The sequence below is a fragment of the Triturus cristatus genome, chromosome 12 (genome assembly GCF_964204655.1).
Source record: "Triturus cristatus chromosome 12, aTriCri1.1, whole genome shotgun sequence".
Lineage (NCBI taxonomy): Eukaryota > Metazoa > Chordata > Amphibia > Caudata > Salamandridae > Triturus > Triturus cristatus.
This window is the reverse complement of record NC_140595.1, coordinates 41,901,341-41,924,877: the sequence shown is the minus strand read 5'-3', so window position 1 is coordinate 41,924,877 and position 23,537 is coordinate 41,901,341. Positions and strand designations below refer to the sequence as shown.

At 46.3% G+C, this 23,537-nt stretch overlaps 1 protein-coding gene across 1 annotated transcript in view; it reads left to right on the top strand.

Annotated features, from left to right (window-relative positions):
* LOC146772364 (AP-1 complex subunit mu-1) overlaps positions 1 to 23,537 on the top strand; it is a 160,638-nt gene that overhangs the window by 111,086 nt on the left and 26,015 nt on the right. The window contains exons 7-8 of the mRNA XM_085639149.1: positions 14,595 to 14,737; positions 18,724 to 18,795. Coding sequence (XP_085495275.1) covers positions 14,595 to 14,737; positions 18,724 to 18,795 — 215 coding nt within the window. The remainder of the gene's footprint in view (positions 1 to 14,594; positions 14,738 to 18,723; positions 18,796 to 23,537) is intronic.

Below are 23,537 nucleotides of genomic sequence, written 5' to 3'. Positions count from 1 at the left end.
CAAACCCTACCGATGTAACTATTGAGCCGGATGGGGGAGCCCCCGGAACCAAGTACCTAGACAATGCACTACGTGTCGCTCCTGTATCCACTAGGAACTGATCAGTAGAACCTAAAACCTCAGCCGATACATAAGGACCCGTCTGATCGACCGGCACCTCAACTGATTCGGACCCCCATCCTACGCATTCCTATGCATGCTGAGAATCATGATATCCTGAGCGATCGATGTCCGATACATGATACTGATGCTGGCGATCGAAAACATTTGAGCTATCTCGGTGCTGCCCAGCAGTGTCGAAACGGACATTATCGTTAGAATTCCCTCTAAAGTTCGAGAAGCCCCCTCTACCTCTCTGGCCACCCGCAGTGTGCCCCTGCCGCGAAGCACGCAATGCTGGGCACTCCCTGGCCCAATGGCCCAACTGCTTACAGTACGCACATTGGTTCTTATTCAAATCAGATCGGCCCGAAGGGGGACCATAAGATCCGCCCCTTCCCCTATTATTATTACCCCGGCGGGGCGGGCCATATACTTGTGTTAACATCACTTTGGTTTTGAGATCTTTCGATTTCTTCTCCTCCTGGCCCTTCGCCTCGTGCTCTTGACGCTCATAATACTGAGCGATGGTCAGAAGGGCCGTCGGTGTCGCGGAGGACCAAGAACTCTCACTCGCTTTTAACCGGGCCGCAACTGCCGGCAGCAGATTGGCCACATATTTGTCCGCGAAAAGGTGGCGGCCTGTGTCGTCGGTAAGCGACTGGCCACTAAAGTCATGGAACGTTTCTTCGAAGCGCGTGAAGAAATCTGCAACTGACTCATCAACTTTCTGCTTACATGCCGCTAACATATTCCAGTCAATCTTTTTAGGGGGGATTATTGTTTTCAATTTAGCCACAATAGCAGCAGGGAGATCTAGAATATTCTGGGGTGGTTTCTGTGCGGGCTTCCGTTCCCTATCCTCATCCTCAAGCTCAGACCACCGGGCCTTAAAAGCAACTGCATCATCCACCTTTCGGACAGACCGCCACGTGTCCGGTGGTAGAATAAGGCCAAAGAACAGATCTATATCCGCTAAGGTCATAATGCAAGAATTCAAGGCCCCCTCGACTTCTTCATAGAAGGCCGCTGGATTCTTGCGGGGGTCAGGCAATGCATTCTTTAACGCCATAACATCGGCCCTATGCCAAGGAGTATAAACCCAATTATACACAAAATATCCCCTAGCATCGGCGGAGTTAATGTCCGAGCTAGTCCCTGCTCCTTTCGGAGGGACATACAAAGGTGCCGCCTCTCGCATCGGTTTAGCATGCACTACATCATCCTTATCTGACTGGGAGGTGGATGGGTGGCCCCCTGCCGCAACTGAATCCGACCGCTTCTCCTCCTCCGCTCGTTGGCGTGCTTTCTCTCGAAGGGCCAGCACCTCGTCCCGCAAGGCGAACAGCCGCCGAGCCGCCTCAGGAGCCTTAGAGGGAGAAAAAGCACCGTTACGTATTGCTCTGGCATCCGAAGACACTTCGTCAGGCTCAAAAACATGAGAATATTTTCGGAAAGCATTAATCACTTCATCCGCGAAATGACCCAGAAAATACACTTTATCTCTCTCCTGCCATGGCCCCCAAATTTGAAATAATTCCTCCATGGATACCTTGCCTTTAAGCGCACGGAAGGAAATTTGCCGAAGCTCAGCCATTTGCTCGCCCGGCAGCATGGACCGTGTGTCTACCTTACCCGAAGCCGGGTCAGAATCTTGCGGCCGCGGAGCGGATGCGCCAACATAAGGGGGCGGAGAGCGATCTAGCAAATAAAAATCATCATCAGGATTATTAAGGACAGGATAAAGCGGCTGGCGAACAACATATTGACCCGAAACTTGCAGCCTACGCTCTTTCTCTTGTCTGTCCGTTTGCTCTTTGTCCTCCCGATGCTTCGCTTCCTGCGCTCGCATATGATCATTCTTTCGTTGCTCCTTATCAAACAGCGCTTTCTCACGTTTCTCTCGCTCACGCACTTCCTTCACCCATAATCGCACACACTCAAACATATCCTGACGAGCACGTCGCTTACACATACACTGTTCCACATACTCAATCTTACGTATATCAAACGATCCATACAAAGGCCATCGCAACTCAGGATCCTTCCTAGTATATTTCCTCCATAACGTGCTGTACATTATGGAAGAAAGACCATGCTTCACGTACATATCCCTATTAGGAGTCCCCTCTGGGGGAGCTGGAGCAGATTCCTCGAGGTTCAACCGGTTACCCAAACAGCAGCACCACTTACGGAGTGCGCTAAAAGCAGGCATGCTGGGAATAATGCAAAATATGCAGTATTATCAAGAAAAATGGCACTTAATCGTTGCGCCGTTCCAAGTTTACACAGCTCCGGAGAAATTTCTCCACATTACCTGCCTATATGTGTTGCAACGCATATATTTTCACAAAGACAAATTCAAAATATGACTAGTCACCATCAATCAAACTCAAATAGCCAGACCAGGCTTCAAAACTCGGAGCAAGTACCGTACAACGGTTCTTACCAATCAAGAGTCCAGGTTCCAACTGCCAAGCTCCACAATCGCCCAAACGGCTCTCACGGCAGGACCGACAGAAGAGGTCTCAGTCGATGACCGGCGCCACCCAGATGGTCAGCTCGGAAGGGAAGGAAGAAAAACCTCGGGATGCCAGGGCTAAGACGCCGCTGGCAGTGATCATGTCCCCGGCCAAACTCCTCACCTTCGTCGCGACCAGTCCTTCGAGCATCCGAGTCGCCGATGAGCCCCACGTGACGGGCGCCAATTGATGAATACAAGCCCCAGCTAGGCCCGCAAGAGACAAGGGTTCGCTCTTCTGTAACGATATCTATAAGGAAGTTGGCACGGAAACTGCAAAGTACAAAAACAACGTTTATTAACCCTTAAGGGTGGTCCTACAATCCACACAACACTCTTCAGTATTGCAAGGAGTAGCACACAGAACTTGCGTACATTGTCCCCTTTTATACACAACAGAGGGGCTCATGAGTGGGTGGATACCACATGAAGTCGAAGAACATTACCATTTAGGGTCATTCTCGATACCAAATCAATACATGGGCGGAGCTAACACACTCCTTGAGCCCGCGAAAACACATGGTCAAGCAAAGCTAATTATAACAGATGTGGTCAAGTCTGGGCATGCGCCAGATGGACAAGAGAGCTATTTATAACTGTTGCTAGGCAGATTACAAGAGCAACTAACACAGAGGTCGGACTCTCCTCGTGGTGAGCACATGGCAGCATGTCAATACAAAATGGAGTCCGGACTTCGGCCAACATAATGAGGAAAACACAATAAAAGGGAAACACTAATGTTTTCAGTGAATGCTTAATCACATTCTGCCTTAATTTACAACAGACTTAACACCTGTGGGGGGGAAGACTGTCACAATTCCTACCAAAGTGGCAGTCGATAACAACAGACAAGTGAGTTCTACAAATTATCCATTCTGGTTACTGCCTGGAGTTCATCAAGACTCCCCCAAACATTCCCCCCAAGTTGCACAAGCTTTCACTGGATCACTTACACCTCCTCAAACAAGAGGTAGAATCCCTACTACAAAACCAGCTATAGAGCCCGTACTACCACAACATCAAGGGTCGAGCGTGTATTCTTTTTATTACCTAAAACAGCTCTCTCAGACCAATATTAGATCTCGGAGAACTACATTTTTACATACAGACAATTTCCACATGGTGAAACTTCAACAGGTACTACCTCTTTTGCAAAAGGGCGACTTTCTCTCTACTCTAGACTTAAAGGACGCCTACTTTCACATTCCAATCCACCCAGCCCACCGCAAATTTCTCAGGTTTGTGGTAGCGTGGTCAACATTACCAATTCAAGGTACTCCCATTCAGAGTCACCACTGCCCCTAGAGTTTTCACAAAGTGTCTGGCGGTAGTAGCTACGCATCTAAGAAGACAAAGCATTCATGTCTTCCCATACCTGGACGATTGGCTCATTAAAGCTGCCACGTATCAACAATGCCACAAGCATACTTCGTAACCATTCAGTTGCTTCACCAGCTGGGGTTTACAGTCAATGTGCTAAAATCACATCTTCAGCCAGCCAGAACTATCTAGGAGCCACTTTGGATACGCAAAGGGCTCTGGTGTTTCCCAACGCAGCCAGAATTCGAAACATTCAGGCATTAATTCTCCAGTTTCAAGCCAGTCAGTCACTTCCAGCTCGTGTTTTTATGCAGCTGTTGGGAATGATGGCGTCTTGCATCATGATCGTTCCCCATGCCAGGCTGCACATGCGTCCACTTCAAGAATGCTTAGCCAGTCAGTGGAACCAGTCACACGGTCTATTAACCGATCTAGTGTTGGTAAGCGGCCGTACTCATTGCTCTCTGCAGTGGTGGAACATCCAAAATTTGTCAAAAGGACGGCCGTTCATAGATCCACGGACAGTATTAACAGCGGGCGCGTCCCTAACTGGCTGGTGAGCTCATCTTCAACAACACACAGTGCAAGGGCTGTGGAGCCACCAGCAAAAGTTGCTCCGCATCAATCATTTAGAGCTGATGGAAATCTTTCTAGCTCTCAAAGCCTTTCTGGCAAAGCTGTCTCTGTTCGAACCGACAACATGACAGCTATGTATTACATACAGAAACGGGGGGGGACACACTCTCTCCAACTGTCCCACTTAGCCCAAGAAATCTGGAGGTGGGCCATTCACCACAACATCTATCTCCTAGCGGAACATCTTCCAGGAGTCAACAACCAGATTGCGGACCTCTGCAGCAGGCAGAGGTATCAAATACACGAATGGGAACATCATCCTCAAGTTCTCCACCCATACTTCCAAGCTTCGAGAGTCCCTCACATAGATCGGTTTGCAACACCCCAAAACGCAAAATGCCAAAGCTTCGCCTCCAGGTATCCACACCCGTTATCCAAGGACAATTCTCTATGGATGAACTGGTCAGGGATATTTGCTTACGCTTTTCCGCCTCTCCCACTCATTCCATTAGTGGTTCGTAAACTCGAGCAAACATCTCTCAGGCTAATTCTAATAGCTCCAACATAGGCACATCAACCCTGGTTCACAACCCTGTTGGAACTCTCTCTAGTGCCGCATCAAAAATTACACTTAACTCCCAGTCTCCTCACACAGAGCCATGGAGAAATCAAACACCTAGATCCCAAACAATTGAACCTCGCGATCTGGCTCCTGAAGTCAGAGTTTGGTTATCTGAACCTTCCACCAGACTGTATGAACATTATTAAGGAGGCAAGAAAGCCTACCACAAGAGCTTGCATCGCAGCCAAATGGAAGCGATTTGTTATCTATTGCAATAACAATAACATCAACCCTCTTGATGCTTCCATATAAAACATTATCTGCTACCTGTTACATTTGCAGCAGTCATCTTTGGCCTATACATCGATCAGACTGCATCTAGCTGCAATTGCAGCCTATCTTCAAAATAGACGACATTTATCGCTCTTTAGATTGCCTGTAATCAAAGCATTTATGGAAGGACTGAAAAGAATTATACCACCAAGACTTCCACCTGCCCCAGTGTGGAATCTTAATATGGTCCTCACAAGGTTAATGGGTTCACTATTCGTGCCCATGCACAAATGCGAACTACAATTCCTCACTTTGAAAACAGCTCTCCTCATTGCAATCACTTCATTAAGGGGAGTGGGTGAACTTCAGGCACTAACCATAGAAGAACCTTTTTTCCAGTTACACAAAGATAAAGTGGTTCGTCGTACCAATCCCAAATTCCTACCTGACGTAGTATCTGCATTTCACATAAATCAGTCGGTTGAATTACCTGTTTTCTTCCCTCAACCTGACTCTGTTGCTGAACGAGCTCTACACACCTTAGACTTTAGAAGAGCACTGTTGTATTACACCGAAAGAACAAAATCTTTCCGCAAGACCAAACAACTTTGTGTCGCCTTTGCACCACCTCACAAGGGCAATCCTATATCCAAATCAGGTTATTGCTCGGTGGATCATTAAATGTTTTCAGATTTGCTATGGAAAAGCCAAAAGGACTCTAACGGTTCCCCTTAGAGCATATTCCACTCGTAAGATAGGAGCTACTATGGCTTTCTTAGGGAACATCCCTATTACTGACATCTGCAAAGCTGCAACATGGTCCACACCACACACATTCACCAAGCACTGTTGTGTAGATGTGTTAGCCAGACAACAAGCTAATGTGGGCCAAGCAGTACTTAAAAAGCTTTTTCAGACAACTCCATCAGTTACAGGATAGCCACCGCTTAGGGTTGACTGCTTTATTGTCTATGCATAAGAATGTGGTCTACAGCTCACATGCCTCGAACTGAAAATGCTACTTACCCAGTATGCATCTGTTCTTGGCATATAGCGTGTAGAATCTCATGCGTCCACCCACCTCCCCGGGTACCTGTAACTGCTGTGGTTCTCTTATTACTATTCATACATACACATGGCCATCTCTATTCTTTACTACTACTCCATTCTCTCACCCTCTGCGGGAAAACAATCTGAAGATGGAGTCGATGACCATGTGCACTATCACCGACAGGAGGTGTCACCTACCTCGTGACTTGGAAGACTTCTTCGAAGAAAAACAAAGTGCAAAAATCTGGGCCCACCGCTAGATGGCGATCTCTGCATAAGCGTGAGATCCTACAGCTCTACATGCCAAGAACAGATGCATACTGGGTAAGTAGCATTTTCCTTCTCAATCGGTGTCCACCTATAAAACAGGTTTTAAACTTAGTGTGTTTAGGATCGCAAGTCATAAGAAAAGATTTTTGTTGTTTCACCTTCAGTTTGAGTCAAAGCATAAATCATTAAAACCGCTCCAGATTTTGGAGGCCATTTACTGTCCGTGCTAAAAGGACCGCATAAAGCAATTCCGGGACTGCCTGCGTACCCATCTTGGGGACATCTTCACTGCATAGTCTTAAGGCAGTATGTTAAGAATTGATGTAGAATAAAAAGAGGCAGGGGGCCAATATGCAGCCCTTACTAACCCCTCTGGCCATCTTTTTTGGAGCTGTGCAATCCTCATTCCGTGTGAAGCGCACTCTCATTGTGGAGTACTGGTGCAAGTGCCTTACAAAATCTAATAAAGGGGTGCCAACTCCTGCTTGCTCCATCAAATCCCACAACATACCCCTGTCTACAAGGTCAAAAGTGCAGGAGAGGTCCATAAAGGTCATATGCACAGCCCCTCACCTGGCTTTGACGTATTTACCCAAAGTGAGTGTAAGATTGAGAGCTTGCTCAACTGTTTCTAAGCCTGGTCGAAAGCCATATTGAGAGGACAGAAAAAAGAGTTAGCCTCAGCCCAGTCCTCCAATTTGCCCAAAATGACGCGCCCTAGAATCTTTGCAACAAAATCAATTTACGAAATTGGGTGGTAGCGTGCAGGTGTATTGCGGTCACCTTTTTTATTGATAGATACCATAATGGCTTCTCTCCAAGAATCGACGAGGTCGACCTTCACAGCTCCCCATTTGTAACAAGAAGAGCCCAAAACTCTACATTGTTTTTAAAAAGGCCAGTCAATACCCCGCCAGAGCTGGGAGCCTTCCCATTTCCAGTGCTCATGATGGCTTTGGTGACTGAAGCTAGGTCTACGAGGTCAGTTAGCAAATTCTCGCTTATAGGATGGTAGTCAGGCCTGTTTTCCATAACACCCCCCCACTGCTTTGGGTTAAAGATGAGAGAAAAATGGTCAGCCCAATCTTGTTCAGGGATGTTTGCTGTTTTATTTATTAATTTTCATGGTTAATTAAAACCTTTGCATCAATAAAACCTCAATGTTACACTGACATGTGAAATTGTTCCACAGAAGGAAGTACAAAGGATAAACTTCAGGAGTGTCACTACAACTAGATTTAAAAAAATGATTCTTATGTACACAGTAGTGACAGTTCAACAGTACAGTACCCAAGCACATCTTAAACATTGTCACTACAGAAGCGGTTAAAAATACTTGTATGCAAAGCAACAGATTATTCAGATTAAAAGAAGAGTGGATCAAGCAGGTGACTGGACACTTAAGGTGACTTTTGTGCAGTATAATTAGTTGTTGAGCAAGTTCCAGGGTGTTCCCCGTTTCGAGTCTTATATGTATGCTCAGGGATGTGGCACTCAATATTGGTAGCTTGGCTGTCCGGACAAAGGGTTGATTGACTATATCCCAGAAAGGTCTGGTGTCTTTCAAGTGGGCCGCTTTGCTTAAGTCCTCTCATACTTTCGCTCTGATTTCTTGTTTCCTTTGCTGCAGAGCTCGCTTGTATTTATTTCTTGCTTCCCTAATATCAGTAATGTTTTGTGGAATTTTGTTAGACACCTTTAGGGCTTTAAGTGCTACAGTGCACTCAGGGCTAAACCATGATTGCTCAGCTATCTCCTTTAAAGGTTTATTTAAAACGAGCCCTTGGGATATAGCTCTACAGATCCTCGTGAAGCTGTCCCGAATGATCATTCTCCATGGAGGGACAGCAAGAAGTCTCATTAGAGGTCTCAACTACCAAAGTATTAAAAAAAACTTATCTGGATGAATGGAGTCCCAGTTTAAACGAACCCCCATATTTGCCGAATAACTAGCTGGGGGTGTAGTCTTGCCAGGAGTGCCATGATGGAAAGAAGTTTGAAAGCTTAAAATAGAAGGGTTTGATCACTGTGAGGGAGTGAGCACACCTCATTATGCACAAGATCTTGTGCCAGATCCCTCAATACTAAAACATCTATTGTACTGCTCTTACCCCTTACTACAAAAGTATGTGGATTGCCTTTACCACTGCCCTGAGCGTCAGACGAGAAGGTTAAATGAGGCCAGTCCTCATTATGAAGTTAATGACGGATCCCTGCTATGTATAGTATGACTCTGATGCTAAGGCTTTGACCTTCACATTTCTGATGGTGCATGCTACAAAAATACCTAAAACACCCTTCCCTCTTCCAGCAGTAGACTGAGTTGCCTCAGAACAATACGTTTTGAACCCGTTAATAGCTATAAGATTAAAGGCCCAAGTCTCCTGGCAACATAATATATACAATTTCTTGATCAAAGACGGCCAGTCCTCATTATGAAGTTAATGATGGATCCCTGCTATGTTATGTTATGCCGTTTTATATAGCGCACAGCTACCCCGGCAAAGGGGCGTCCCAGCGCTGATGGCAGAAAACTGCAGAACTATAGACAACAAAAGCAGCCTACAGTGGAGGAAAGAGGTGAGTTTTGATCGCCTTACGGAATGCCAAGTAGTTTTTCATGCTGCGTATGGCGATGGGAGCAATGTTCTAAGATAAAAGCTGCATGCCCGATCTGCCCAATGTAGTTCTTAATGGACGAATGTTGACCCCTGAGTCCAGTAGAGTAGTTACTCGACCATGCTCCCTTGTGTAAAGTCAGTCATGGTCCTCCATACCGAACAAGGTCATAAACTTGTTTCCGAAGGGTAAACTGAAATTTGGTTGGGGTCTATTGCGAAAATGGTTACAACCTCTAACCCAGTTTTCCCTCGGAGTAGCTGGTGCTAGGTACCTATAATAAAAACCCAGTGGCAGTATCTTTATGGGGCTTGATTTTTCCTTTCCATCCCGTGCTTGAGCCAAGATGTTCCCAGCAACCTTGGGTTTGATAACGTTAATAATTAGTGTCACCAGGATAGCTCCTTTCTTGGGGTCCAATTCCTCCCCCACTTGATGCACAAACAGTATCTCATGGTTGAGGCCCCAATAACAATTTGCTGTACAATTTAACCAGAAAACAACTTTGTTCCTGAGGGTTCCTGTTGATTCAGAGGAACCCATGAGTAGACTAGGCACATTTGCTAATATAATAACATAAGACCAGGAAGCAGGGGGAAAATCAATCAAAGGCAAGGGAACCAGCTTTGAAGTGTTGCTTTCAACCTCTCTTCCTGGGTGTGATGCAACAGTTGCAGCAGTTGGGGACCCATCATCATGTTGTGTAGAGTGGGGGCTGCTCTAGCAGTAGTAGTCAAGTTTTGAATAGTCACCTTGCCATTTTCGCCCAATGCCATATTACGAGTTGAAGACTGCGGGGCAGATTGTAAATCCACGGTTATGGGGATTTGAAGGGGGACTTGTCAATAGGTGTATGTGGTTGGATCCTCCCTTGATTTTTAGGCCATCACTCTGTAGATTTTATAAGCTGGTTTAAACCGGCCTCGATAGCAGTGAGGCGATCGTAAACAGGGCATAATTTGGCATCTAAAAGGTTGTCCATATGTTTAATTAAGGACTCCCAAGAATTAACAACCAGGAGTTGCATGAATACTGCATCAGACTGTTTGCATGTTTCTGGCACCAGTTTAGAGATCATCGTTTTTGTTGAGGCACTTGTTGGGAACTCTTTTCCTATGATTGACCAGTGGCCCCGGATTTTGGGAACAAATTTGCCTCAAGATCCACAGCCCTCATCAAAAAACTATCAATAGTTGTGCATGAGTATTCTTGCGGTTCCGTGCTACTTGATGAGGCACCTTTCTTTTCCTCATGTTACCACAAATGACAGAAGTGAATGTGCAATAAATGAGCAAAAAGAGGGGAATTTAAAGACACTGGAAGCCTCAGAAGAAGGAGGCAAACTGTTGCAGGGATTCTGCAGAATCCCAGAACTACGCTTGGGACCATAGAACCTTAGTAGGTCGGGAATGAATCATCCTACCATTTAAGTACCCATGAACTTGGGACCGGCACGCTATAGTGTCTCACTTGCCCTCCGACTCACTCACAGAGGAACAAGTGATTAAACACCCCAGAGCACAACACTCCAGACTCTCTCAGGAATCGCGTTGCAGGACACACCCTTTCGCTCTCACACTCGTACTAGTCCACAATAAGTTCTGACAGAGACACGAGGAAAGTTTAAAATGTTTATTCTTAACTATTGTGCTCTAGTATGCAGTATATGTGCCACATTAAATAAGAAATTGCCTCACACAAATATGGTCAGCATAGTAAGTAGTCCATAATTCATAAAAGGAGCTGTCATTATATAAGACAGGGTAGCCTAACTCACTCCTCTTCTACAGAAGCAACATAAATATATATCAGAATATCTCTGGGTGTTGGCAGCAGAACCCGTACCTTAGCATACACAGATGAAGGTTTTCTATCTCGGGCGCTGTCATGATCTCTTCCCTGGAAAGATCTCTCTCCAAGTGTGTGTTACCTATCCGTGCATACCTATATGACAAAAGTATGTGTTCCCAAACAGCAGGTGCATTTGCAAGCTGTTTTGTCTGGGGCCTGACAAGAACAAAATAACTAGGGTCATTGTTGTTAGACCTTGTCTACGGTGTGCAAACTAAATCCCAGGAAAGAACAGAACGCAAAAACAACAGCAGGCTCTGTGTTAAAGTGCAGTGGGGCACAAAGCAAAATATGTTTGTATAGTAACGTGCGCAAAGCAGAGAGTAGCCTGCATAGTGCTCATGCGAATATAGGGAAAACGACATTGGGCCTGCACCGACATATGACAAAACCTCTGTCAGACAATAGGGGAGCTGAAATCCAAGGGAGTAGGCCCAGCCCGGCCTCTGTCAGACTATGACAGGCTAAGAAGGGCCTGTCTTAACATGTTCTTGGCTCGGGCGCATCCTGCGCTGTGGGAGGCCAAGACAGTTTTTAAACTAGCACCTCTGGGTGTGGAAATGCAGTCGGTGGCCTCCCCGCCGCAAAGGAGCCTGGGGTGTGTAGTTTCTGGCCCCCTCCTTTCCGCACCAGTAGCATTCTCTGGCCCCCTGTCATTTTGCCAAATTTTGAAAATGAAGAATGCTTGCCAAAATTGTGCTCACAAAACTACATTTTGGAGAAATGGATGACAAAATACAAAAATGTTTTAGTAGAACAGTTAAATGTTTGAAAAAAGAGGGTAGATTGAGAGGGGAAAGTTGTATAGAGGGATTAGATAAAACAAATACAAGTAAGTTTAAAGCGGGTGTGGGAAAGGCAATCCGGGGTATTGAAGGCAGGTGGGAGGCTGAAAGGATTGGGCAAGAGGTAAGGGGGAGCACCACAAATTATAGGCAAAAAATGGTTGTATTTGGGATTAACTCTCCCTCTTTTAAACACCTCTAAGCTACAACTAACCTGAAGAACAAATATTTGTTCATGAGTGACTTTCGCCAGTTCGGTTTCATCAATGTGGTAAAAACAATTCATAAAGAAAAATTTGCCAAGAATAATTCCATGAAAGTAATTTGTCAGAATCATTTCATTCAGGTGAGAATATTGTAGGAAATGCACATAGCCATGCACACTGTCTTGAGCTACATATGATCCCTTTTGGGCAGTGATTGCTTGATGTGGTCATTTGCCTTCATAAGGCACCTCTGTTGTCTTGGTCTCAACACTGGCATGCTAATATATATATATGGTCAACACAAATTTGAAATCTCTTGCAGCCGGGTGTAATCAGGCGTAATTTTGTGGCCTATCTTATTTTTTTTGCATTTAAAACCTCATTTTCTGGGATCGCCCAAACCTGCGGACCTTAATGGGCATATAAATCCCCTCTCTATTTTATTCATATACACAGTCTGCCCCTCACCCCAGTAATTACTGTGACGTTAAGGTGAAAGTGCTGAAGCTTATGAAAATAAACTTTTTGTCTGAGTCATTATAGACGTTGTATGACAGAAAAGCTCACTGCGATAACATATTAAAGGGATTTACAAACATTGAGGGATTTGTTTCCTTTCTGCTGTTTTACCATTTAGTCCTTCCTCGCTTCTGACTCTACTGATGATGGATAGAAACAGCAGAGCTTAGCTCCTAGAAGAAGAATGCGGTTGCAGATGGCTTATGAATTGTATTTCTGTTTAGTGATTGTGTAGCACCACTGTAAAGCCCTTACAAATAGTCCATCAGATCAACACACACTAACACCAGAGAACAATACAGCATGGAGAGGCATATCTAGAGTGGACGTATAGATGTGGCTTTGGTTACTGGGTGGGCCGTGGCAGTCCAGGTGGGACCCTCAGTTTATAGCTTGTGTATAAGGCTGTATACAGAATCTCAGTAGGATAGTAGTATTTTCTGAGGAGATTCTCTCCAGAAAGGGCTGTGGCTTGGATCTTTAATATACGATACCAACTTCTGCTTGTGAGGGCTCGGCTTCCTTACTTTCCAAAGACAAGGAGCAGGACTATTCAGCAAGCTTCTGCAGTTTGCCGAGCAAGAGTCCTTGAAATGAATTCTGATTTGTTGTAGTTCGCTCCAAAGGATACTTGCTTTGGGTGTTCTCTGTTTTTTTTAAAGCTAAATACAAGATTATTAAAAGGACTCCATCGACCACTGGTGACTGCCTGCAGCTCTGCCCTCCGCCTGGAGAGATTGGCCATCAGAGTGCATCACCTCACAGTTCAGTATAGGGGAAATTGAGAAAATGTTATTAGAATAGAAATGAGAATTGCCAAAGCGACTAGGTCTGGCTTTACTGGCAAGCACATGGAAACACAGGCATGCACAACTATTTGTGCTGTGAAGCCCAATTGCTGCATCTCTTCTTATTGTAGTGGTGACTGGTTCGAGAGGTTGTGAATTGTTTTGTTTTTGTTATCTTCTCTGCAGGTGTTTGTATTTTGGTTGCAACTTGGTCCCTGCTGTAAAGATCGCAGTTTTTTTATTTCTGTTTACTGATTCCTCCAAAGTTCTGGTCCCTGCGCTAGTTGTATATATTGCTATTGTAGCTGGTGCTGTTCTGGTGTCTGTGGTGGCTGCTATGGTGGCGGTGCTGGTGACCTCGGTTGCTGCTGTTCAGTTGTCAGTGTTGTAGTCCCTGCCATAGCGTCATCTCTGGTCACTACTGTGGTTCCTGTTGTGGTTTGAGCTGTGCTGGCTGTTGTGAGGGCGAAATGAGTTGATCCACTGCCCCAGTCCTCTGGATATATATATTTGTTAATCACATGAGCTCTTGAAGATAGCTATAGTGGTCTCTAGCTAGATGTAAACACACAGTGCATTTAGCAAATAATTTGTCTCAAACACTAGAAATTGATTTGAGAACTCTGAAATCATGGAAAGGAAATGCGGAGCAACTTATAAAACTTCAAAATTAAAAACAATGGAAGGTGCCAAAATTGCGTAAGAGTGTAGATCATCCATATTTATTTTATTTATAATTGATATTGATGTAGCATGGACATGGCTCATTTAGAAAAGAAGTGTTTTACAGAGATCATTTTTGCTATATGAAGAAACTGTCAGTGACTCGCAGTACATAGAATAGCATTGTGTTTGGTCCATTTGAGACCGGATTATAGAAATAAGCATGTGACCGAATAGATGGGCCTGGACAGCACATTGGGCAGCTGTTTATTTACAATACAGATGTTTATAGTTTCTGGCTTAGGTGATTTCTCACGATCCCATAATTTTTCAGGAAATGCTGACTGATTTGAACGTAGGTTTCATGATTGCACTAAATCGCACTGCATCCTTCACAAACTGGTTATCTGCTCAATGTAGAATGCAGAAGAACTGTTGGACTTTGCGCTAACAATGAAAGTATACAATACCTGCTGTCTGCTTCCTTTGAAGGGGGAAAAAGCAAGTCTGTGGAATTGGAAGATGTCAAATTTCACCAATGTGTTCGGCTTTCTCGATTTGAAAATGACAGGACAATTTCATTCATCCCTCCTGATGGAGAGTTTGAGCTCATGTCTTATCGCTTGAACACACATGTAAGTCCAGAAAAAACCCTAGTTGTATCTGTTTACATCTTACAAGATCTTACCATAAACAGTGTATTGTTTTGCTTTTTAAATTGTCATTCAATTTACTTCTTTATTTTAACTCTTTTATGACATTAGTCTGAGGGTCGAAGAAAGGATGGAGGTGGTAAGGACATGACTTCAGGTTATTGACATTTATTTTGATGCAGACCTTGGGTTAGCTCGTAGGTATGGCTCAAATTTGCTGTTGCTATTTAGTGACCCAACATGTGACATGGGTCTAGTGGAGGCTGAAGTTAATCTGGTGTTTGCAACCAGTTGGTTTAGCCCTCATAGGCTTTGATTATTATGATACGTTCATTGCACCTAAAATTTGTGATGCTGCAGATTCCTTCTTGATGTTCATACTGCATGTTGGTGCAATTGTGCCAAAATGTTTTTAAGATGACGGAGCAAAATATTTTTTGCTCTTAACCAGGGCCGTTAATAGTAATATGTTTGGCAAGGTACTTTCATAAGACAATGCTCTTTAAAAGTCACCCTGTCTCAGCAGCCAGAATAACCAACAACAACAACTGATGTGGCCACAACTATTTATTCCTGCTACAACCAAAGGCAAAATGTTCTTCTCCAGAACTGGAGGCTTCTGTTATTTGTCCCCTCTGCTGCATTATTATCTTCTGAAAGGTACCCAACACCTTCCGTGGTTTTAAGCCACTTACGTTTGGAGTTACTGGAATTCTGGGGCTTACCGCCGGCCTTTAAAAAACACTTGGGTTGTTGTTCCGCTCAAATTATTCTTAGATGAAACAAAGCCCACATTCTTTACATAACACCTGCTCTCTTCTATTTCATGTCTGTACTGTGAGCGGAGTTATTAACTGCAATATTTGTGTTCACATAGAGTAAATTCACAACGCAACAGAGTTCGATATTCTTATGTTAGCTGTGGTAATTATCTCATCCCTCGCAGGTTAGAAATTAAATTAGTTCTCTGAGGGAGGCTGCATGATTTTTAGAAATTCATAGTTCAAAGAAATAGGTGAGGTTGCTGCGAAAGCTGGAAACTCCCATTCAACATGTAATAGCATAACCGTATCCAACGAAGATCTAGGAAGGCAGACAGCATTTCAGGCTGTCCAATAAATTCCCCATTAGATTTACTGCAGATGTTTCTTGTGGTCATCCTGGAACTCTGGCATGGGTCCGGTTCTCTTGACTTTACATTGGAAACTTCTGTTGTAACAGAAAGCAGACCTAGGTGTAGATACTTAGCTATGAGCTTTTACAAGTGAACCACCCACACAACCCTGCTCACATGGTCCAACCACTACCTCATGCATTTCAAGATACTTGCCCACCAAGCCACCCAGTCAGAAAACCCCAAAGCGCCATCAAGACACTGGCTCAAAATATCTGAAGAAAAGTGGACATAAACCCTACAGGAATGCCCACACACCAGCACCGGGAACCTCAATGTCGACACCAAGCTCTTAAGTAAATGGCTCGCCGACTCTACCAACCGCACTGCTCCCACCAGAAACAAGACCTGCAAAAACAACAAATGACCCAGCTGGTACATGAACGACCTCAAGGAGTACAAGCCCCAGTGCAAACAACTTGAGAGAAATAGGAGACTCTACTAAAACACCACCGCAAGATCCACATACAAAGCCACCCTCACCTCTGCTACCACCAACTACGAGATGCAAAGAAAAAGGACCGAACTGCGATACACTAACCCAGCTCCAATAGCAGCAAAGAACACTTTACCACATCATGGAGTTCTCCAATCTTCTTCCACCCACAGAATACCAGTATGAACTCCCTCGCCCAGCGAACACCTCCTTTATCGCCAAACAGCAGCTAAGCAACTGGAAACCCCTTTTGAATAAAGAAACCACCACCCTGATGATTACTTTACAATAGGAGCTCTATCATACCCATGCCCGCACTTCATATACATTCTTGAAAGGACCATCATCTCCCCCACGCTCACCGTTGTCATTATCACCTCCGTAACCATGCCACCTTCCTGTCTTGCTGGAAAAATGCAGAAGTCAATGTCCGATTGAAGAAACCAACAGTGGACCCTCAACGCCCTCAGCAACTACAGACCCATCTCCCTCCTGCCTTTTCCAGCTTAAGTCATGGAGAAAGCCATCAATATGCAACTCACAGACAACCTAGAACTCCACCAACTAGTAGACTGCTCTCAATCATGGTTTCAGACCAACCGCAGCACCAAAACAGCCCTCATTGCGGCCACCGATGACATTAGAAGCATCCTCGACCAAGGAGAAACAGCCACAATCATCCTCCTCGACCTCTCCGCAGCTTTCAATACGGTCTCCCACAAGATACTCAGAAAGCTTCAGCATTTGGGTATCTGTAGACTGATCCTCGCCATGTGGATATCCTCCTTGCTCATGGACAGAACTCAACAAGTTAAACTTTCCCCCTACACCTCAGAATCCAAGAAACCTATCTGCAGAGTCCCTCAAAGATCTTCTCTCAGCCTGACACTCTTCAGCGTCTACATGACGCCCCTCGTGGACATAGTCCAAGCTGATGGCATCAACATAGTATCCTACACCGACAACCCACAGCTCATCCTCTTCCTTACCGACTCAGCCAGCACTGCCAAAGCAATCTTCGCCAACTGCATGAGCAACATTGCTGCTTGGATGAAAAACAGCTGCCTCCAGCTCAACACAGAAAAAACCCGAAGTCCTAATCGTAGGCAACAACCACTTCCCCTGGGACACCACTTGGTGGCCCTCTGAACTTGGCCCCCCACCCCGGCATACCGTGCCAAGAACCTCGGGATCCTCCTGGACACCAACCTTTCCATGAGCAGACAGATCAACACTGTCTCCTCATCATGCTTCCACATCATGTGAATGCTACGCAAGATTTTCAAGTGGATCCCACTGAACATCAGATGAACAGTCATCCACGCTCTTATCGCAAGTAGACTTGATTACAGAACCTCACTCTACATCGGAATCCCAGTTCATGTCCTACACTGACTCCAAATCAACCAGAACACTGCCACCAGACTCACTCTGAACATCCAGCGAAATAACCACATCTCTAAACACTTCAACAATCTCAACTGGCTCCCAGTCCAGGAAAAGTTCAAGCTACTCATCTATGCCTACAAAGCTCCGCAACACCATTCCAGCTTACCTCAACAACCGCTTTAACTAATACCAACCCACCAGACACCTTTGATCTGCATCCCAGGCAAGAGCACACCTCCCTCACATCAAGAAGACCAGAAGCGGATGATGCTCCTTCTCATACCTCGCAGCCAAGACCTACCACGACCCCCCATAACGCCTCAGAAGCGCCCCCTCGCTGGATTTCCGAAGGAACCTCAAGACATTGCTCTTCCAGACGAAACAGTCATGGTCTTCTCCTCCCCCCTCGGACCTGCCCTACTCCGCACCTGGATACCCTCACAGGTGATTAGCCCTGCTCTACAAATTCACATACGATAACAAGAGGACCTGTCACCCAAACGTGCTGGTTCCCTTGTTGAGATTTATTCTTCCAAAGTGTACCATGCTTTCAGAACATGGTCTTTGCTGTCGGATTGAGCGTATCCTGTCCGGCCCAACTGTGTACATTTCAAAACTAAATCGTTAGGCTGACAGCAGTCAAGGCCGTGGGACTCATGGCTGCATCTTCTGGTCCTCATCTAACCTCCCATTCCGGGGGGGCCTTCCGTGCTTATTTCTTGTCATAATTATGAGCAATTCTTGACCAGATAGAGTTTTTTTTGTTTTCATCACTTGCTTGACAAGTGAAAAACTCGGGTCAAACCCCATTGTGGTGTGCGCTGTTTGCATAGTCTTTTATTAGTAATTTGATGCAGAATGCCTCTTTCTACTTGTGTGTTGTCATACTGCTCCACTTTCCTGCTAACATTCACACTGAAGTGTGTGCTGCTCATTAGCATTGACTAATGCTGAGTTTCTGTCCTGCAGGTGAAACCTCTCATCTGGATCGAGTCAGTAATTGAGAAACATTCCCACAGCCGCATTGAGTACATGATCAAGGTTAGTTGATGTCATGTTTCTTTACATTAATTCTGAAGTTTTCCTTTTTTGCTACAGAGAATTTCAAACACAAATGTAATTTATAATTAGACCGATCTATCGAGAGAGGGGCTGATTTGTTCTGTTTTATGTTTTTCTTGCTTCAACTAGTCTGGTTTTGTATATCTGTTTCAGTAGCCTCCATTTACTGCCTGGTCCAACGAACCCTTTCTCTTTCTATGGCCAGGATTTTGGCCTTGGGCTAATCTGCTGGCTAGTCTCTCCAGCTCCTGCTCTGGATTTTCTAGATCTTCTATGTGCCTGTAGGGGTCTGGCCTACCTCCAGGTACAGTTTTAGGGAAGAGGTTCCTAGTGTTTTCCTCTTCTTCTGTGGTATTGGAAGGGGAGCTGTCCAGCCACGTGGACTGAGGGCGGGGTGACATACAAGTTTACTACCCCCTATCACCCACAAACAAATTATTTAGTTGAGAAAAGCAATGTGCTCAGCACCCATTCAAAAAGCTCCAGATTATACAAAGCAGTTCATATTGCAGACTGATGCCTCTGAACATGGGATAGGAGCGGTCCTATCCCAGACCAATGATGATGGCCTAGACCAATATGTTGCTTTCATTAGCAGGAGATTACTCCCCAGAGAGCAGCGTTGGAGTGCCATTGAGAGAGAAGCCTTTTCTGTGGTTTGGTCACTGAAGAAGCTGAGACCATACTTGTTTGACATCCACCTCCTTGTTCAAACTGATAGTAGGAAAGTGCCCATTTTTGCATGGTTAACCCCTACTTTTTGCCAGATACATGATGCCAACTTGACTGAGTGTGCCCTGGGTCTCTGCCAATCAGGCTCCCAGGTCCTCTGGGCCACCTATAAGTCCCTTGTAAAAGGCACCTCTGGTACCAAGGGCCTGGTGACCAGAGAGGGCCTCTGAGGGCTGCAGCATGTATTATGGCACCCCGGAATCCCCTCACCTTAACACCCACACACTTCCATTGCAGGCTGCGTGTTTTGGTGCAGACCAAACTGAAGAGTTGATATGGCACGCATCCCTGTGTGCCATGCCCACCAACACTGCCTGTGGCATGGGTAAGTCACTCCTCTAGCAGGCCTTATAGCCCTAAATGCACGGTACACCTTACTATCGGTGAGGGCATAGCTGCAAGAGCAATATGCCTCTACAGTGTCTGTGCCATTCACAGACATTGGAAGTGCAGTGAAGCCATTTTGAGTACATGGGCTGGGAGTCTGTTTGCAACAACTCCACAGCTCCATGATGGCTTTACTGATGACTGAGAAGTTTGGTAACAAACTTCTCAGCACATTATGCCCACATAGATGCCAATGTTGAATTTAATATAAAATGCACTTAGAGGGCATCTTAGTGATGCTCCCTGAAAAACTGCAAACCCTGGTGTGGTTCCTGAATGGCTACCTGCCATCTGCCAACACCAGCAGGGTTTCTGGACCCCTGGGTAGAGAGCCCTCCACTCTCTGAGTCCTGAAACAAAGCACATCCTGGGCAGAGGTGTCATGTCTCCTCCACCAGGGTGGGCTGGGTCCATGAAGTGGAAATTTCAAAGGCTTGCTTCCTTTGTTAGCTACCCCCAGCCTCTGCTGCTACCAGCAGCCCACTCCCACCGGTTCTGAACCCCACTTTGGGCGGGTGAAGTGGCAGGAAAACCTAGGCAGGAAGGGAGGTGTGCCCACCTTTGCCAACCCCACCCCTCAGGTGGGGGAGGCGATGTGAAGCACACATCTCAGTCCCCCTCCATCTTGAAGATGAGGGGACTCCCCCAAACAGGACGAGGCACATGCCCCTCCCACTGGAGGGTGGTATAAGGGAGGGTGTAGATACCTCAGGGAAGGGACCCATTGGTCCCAACCTACACACCCCTGTAACACCCGCAAATCCTGGTATTTAGGGGCTCCCCTAAATCTTGCTCCTCAGATTCGACAAGACAAGAAGACGGACCGAAGAGCCGTGCTGCAGAGGACGACAACAACTGCTTTGGCCCCAGCTCTACTGGCCTGTCTCCTGCTTTGGAACCCCTGCAAGCTGAAACTGGCGTGTCCTGCAGGCAGCAGCCTCCAAGAACCCTGGGGACTTGCCCTGCCTTCAAGGAAAGACTCTGATCTCCCGTTAACACCGGATTTGTCCATCAGTCGACTCCAGTTCAGACACCGGATCTGGATGGAATCGCGAGTCTGCACCAGGCGCCCACGGCCCGAGTGGCCCAATACCACAGTGAGATCCCCCCGGTGATCCTGACCTGGTATCCCGAGTTGGACGACCTCCTCTGATCTCCACTGTGACACATGCAGCCTCATCTTGAAGGCCCCCCCGACCGATCTGAAGAGAACACCCGACACGAAAGGACACCTCTGCACCCGCAGCCCCCTGGCCTTGGGGTGCCCAACCGACAGTGTACCCATGTCCAGCAACACTTCAACTTCGCCTTTCCAGTCACTGGGTCCCTTCTCCAAGCCTCCTGTGCCGAGTCTGCAGCATTTCTTTACAACCAACGTCCTCCATTGGTTTGGATTGGGAGTCCGATGCCTACTTTGCACCCTGCCGCCAGAGTCCCGCTGGAGGTGCGCTTTTGGTGCCAACTTTTGGCCCTCCTTCTGCCTACCCTTGACCCGGGCCCAGAAACTGCAGGTACCTAACTGTGATCGGTGCTCTTCAGAGTACCCCCTATCTACATTGGGCCCTCAACTCCCCTTTGACGTCTGCACCCGGCCGCCTTGTGCCGCTGAGGGTGCACTCTCCTTACCTACCTGGCCCTGTGTAAGTGCTACCAGACCGAGAATGCACTATAACACTTACTTACCTGGAAGTCACTAACCTTGTTTTTCTCCATAGGAATGCATTGAACCTTATCATTACATTGCATATCTGTTCTATTGCAAAGTCTAAACCTGTTTTTAATTGACAGTTACAGAAAACTTTCTTAACTGTATGTTAGAGGCACATGAGCTGCAGAATTCACACTCTGTGCATAAATCGCCATCTGGTGTTGGGCTCGGATGCTTGCACCTTGTTGTTGTCTTGGAAGAAGTCTTTTGTAGTCACGAGATAGGTGACTCCTCCCTTGGACGATAGTGCGCATGGGCATCGACTCCATCCTCAGATTGTTTTTTTTGGTACAGGTTTATCCAAACCTTTTCGACACGCACAGCATATCAAACTCAACGGTATTGTTTGCGATTGTGTGCTTCTCGACGCGCTACTCAAAGACTCGATTCCGGTCGTCGACGCGGGCCGCTGGGCCTATCAACGCCATTCGGGCCTACGGCTAAAGGAAAGGACTCCATTCAAAAAATGCCCCAGTGTAGAGCTAACTTTTCACACAGCGACCATCACAAGGTCTGCAACCTCTGTCTCTCGCCTAAGCACAAGGAGAATAATTGCCAGACCTGCGCCTCCTTTCAATCGAAAAAGACTATCCGTGACCTTCGGGCCCGACGGCACGTTATGGCGCAACTAGCAATTCCGGTGCCGGAGGACATCTTCGAAGGCCCCGATGTCCCGGAGGAGGATTCGGAGGATCTGGAAATCATTTCCGAGGCAGACGACTCTGACTCAGACGACCACATTACTCCAGGTCAACGAGTGAGTACAATTGCCCTTACCCCAACCCCACCTGAAAAAAAGAAGGCTCCGATCAAGACTTGGCCTGCAGGCCCCAGTCGCGACCGAAAGACAGCTTCAGAAGCCCCGCCCCTGGACCCGGCTCCGAAGACAAAGGAAAAGCCTTCAGGCGGCTCGGGACCGACCAAGCCGCATATCAGTGCCCCACAGACACTATCGGCACAGAAAGCGGGAGCGCATCCTACTCCCGCAGTCCCCAAAAAGCCATCGGCACTTAGCACCTCGACGCCGAAAGAAAAGGCCTCGGATCCGAAACCAAAACATTCGGAACCGGAAAGGATTTCTGACTCGACATCAAACCCGAAGGATCCAAAAACCCCTTCGAAGGCTCCAGAGCAGAAATCTAAACACTGCTCGGACCCGAAAGAATCGGCACCGGAAACAACTACCGAAGAGGAAGAATTTTTTCGACCGGATCCCGTCGATCCGAAACAAAAAACTCTTCAAGTGGACCCCGAAACAGGACATGTGGTCAATGTTCCACACAAGAAGAGGAAATTGGACACCCCACACTTCCCTGAGGTGCCTGTAAAGAAAAGAGACTGTGCCACTTCACCTTTACGACCCTCTTCTCCTGTTCTTCCTACTAAACCTTTCTCTCCTCCAAACTCTTCCATACTACCACCATACACACCACCACCACACAATGATGATTTAGGGGGTGGGGGAGGGAACACTGACCCTGATGACGACACACGTCCCACAGGGCGATTGGGGTGGTTTTGACGACCCAGTAGATCCTCCAGACCTTCCTGATGCATACCCAACAAAACCATCTCCCCCAGATGACAATATTGGTTTTAATCAGCTTATAGACAGAGCTGCCCAGTACCATGGTTTTCAAATGCATTCGGACCCTACAGAGGAGGACTTCCTAATAGAAACCTTTGCACAGTCACAAAAGACTGTACAAACGTTACCAGTGTTAAAAGGCGCCATTAAAAACACCCCAGACATATTCAAAGACCCTGTAAGTACTAGAATTCTCAATCCCATAATTGACAAAAAATATAAACCGGCTCCCAATGATCCCACCTACATCAAGGGTCAACTTCCTTAAGATTCTCTAGTAGTAGTGACCAACGCTAGAAAATGTGC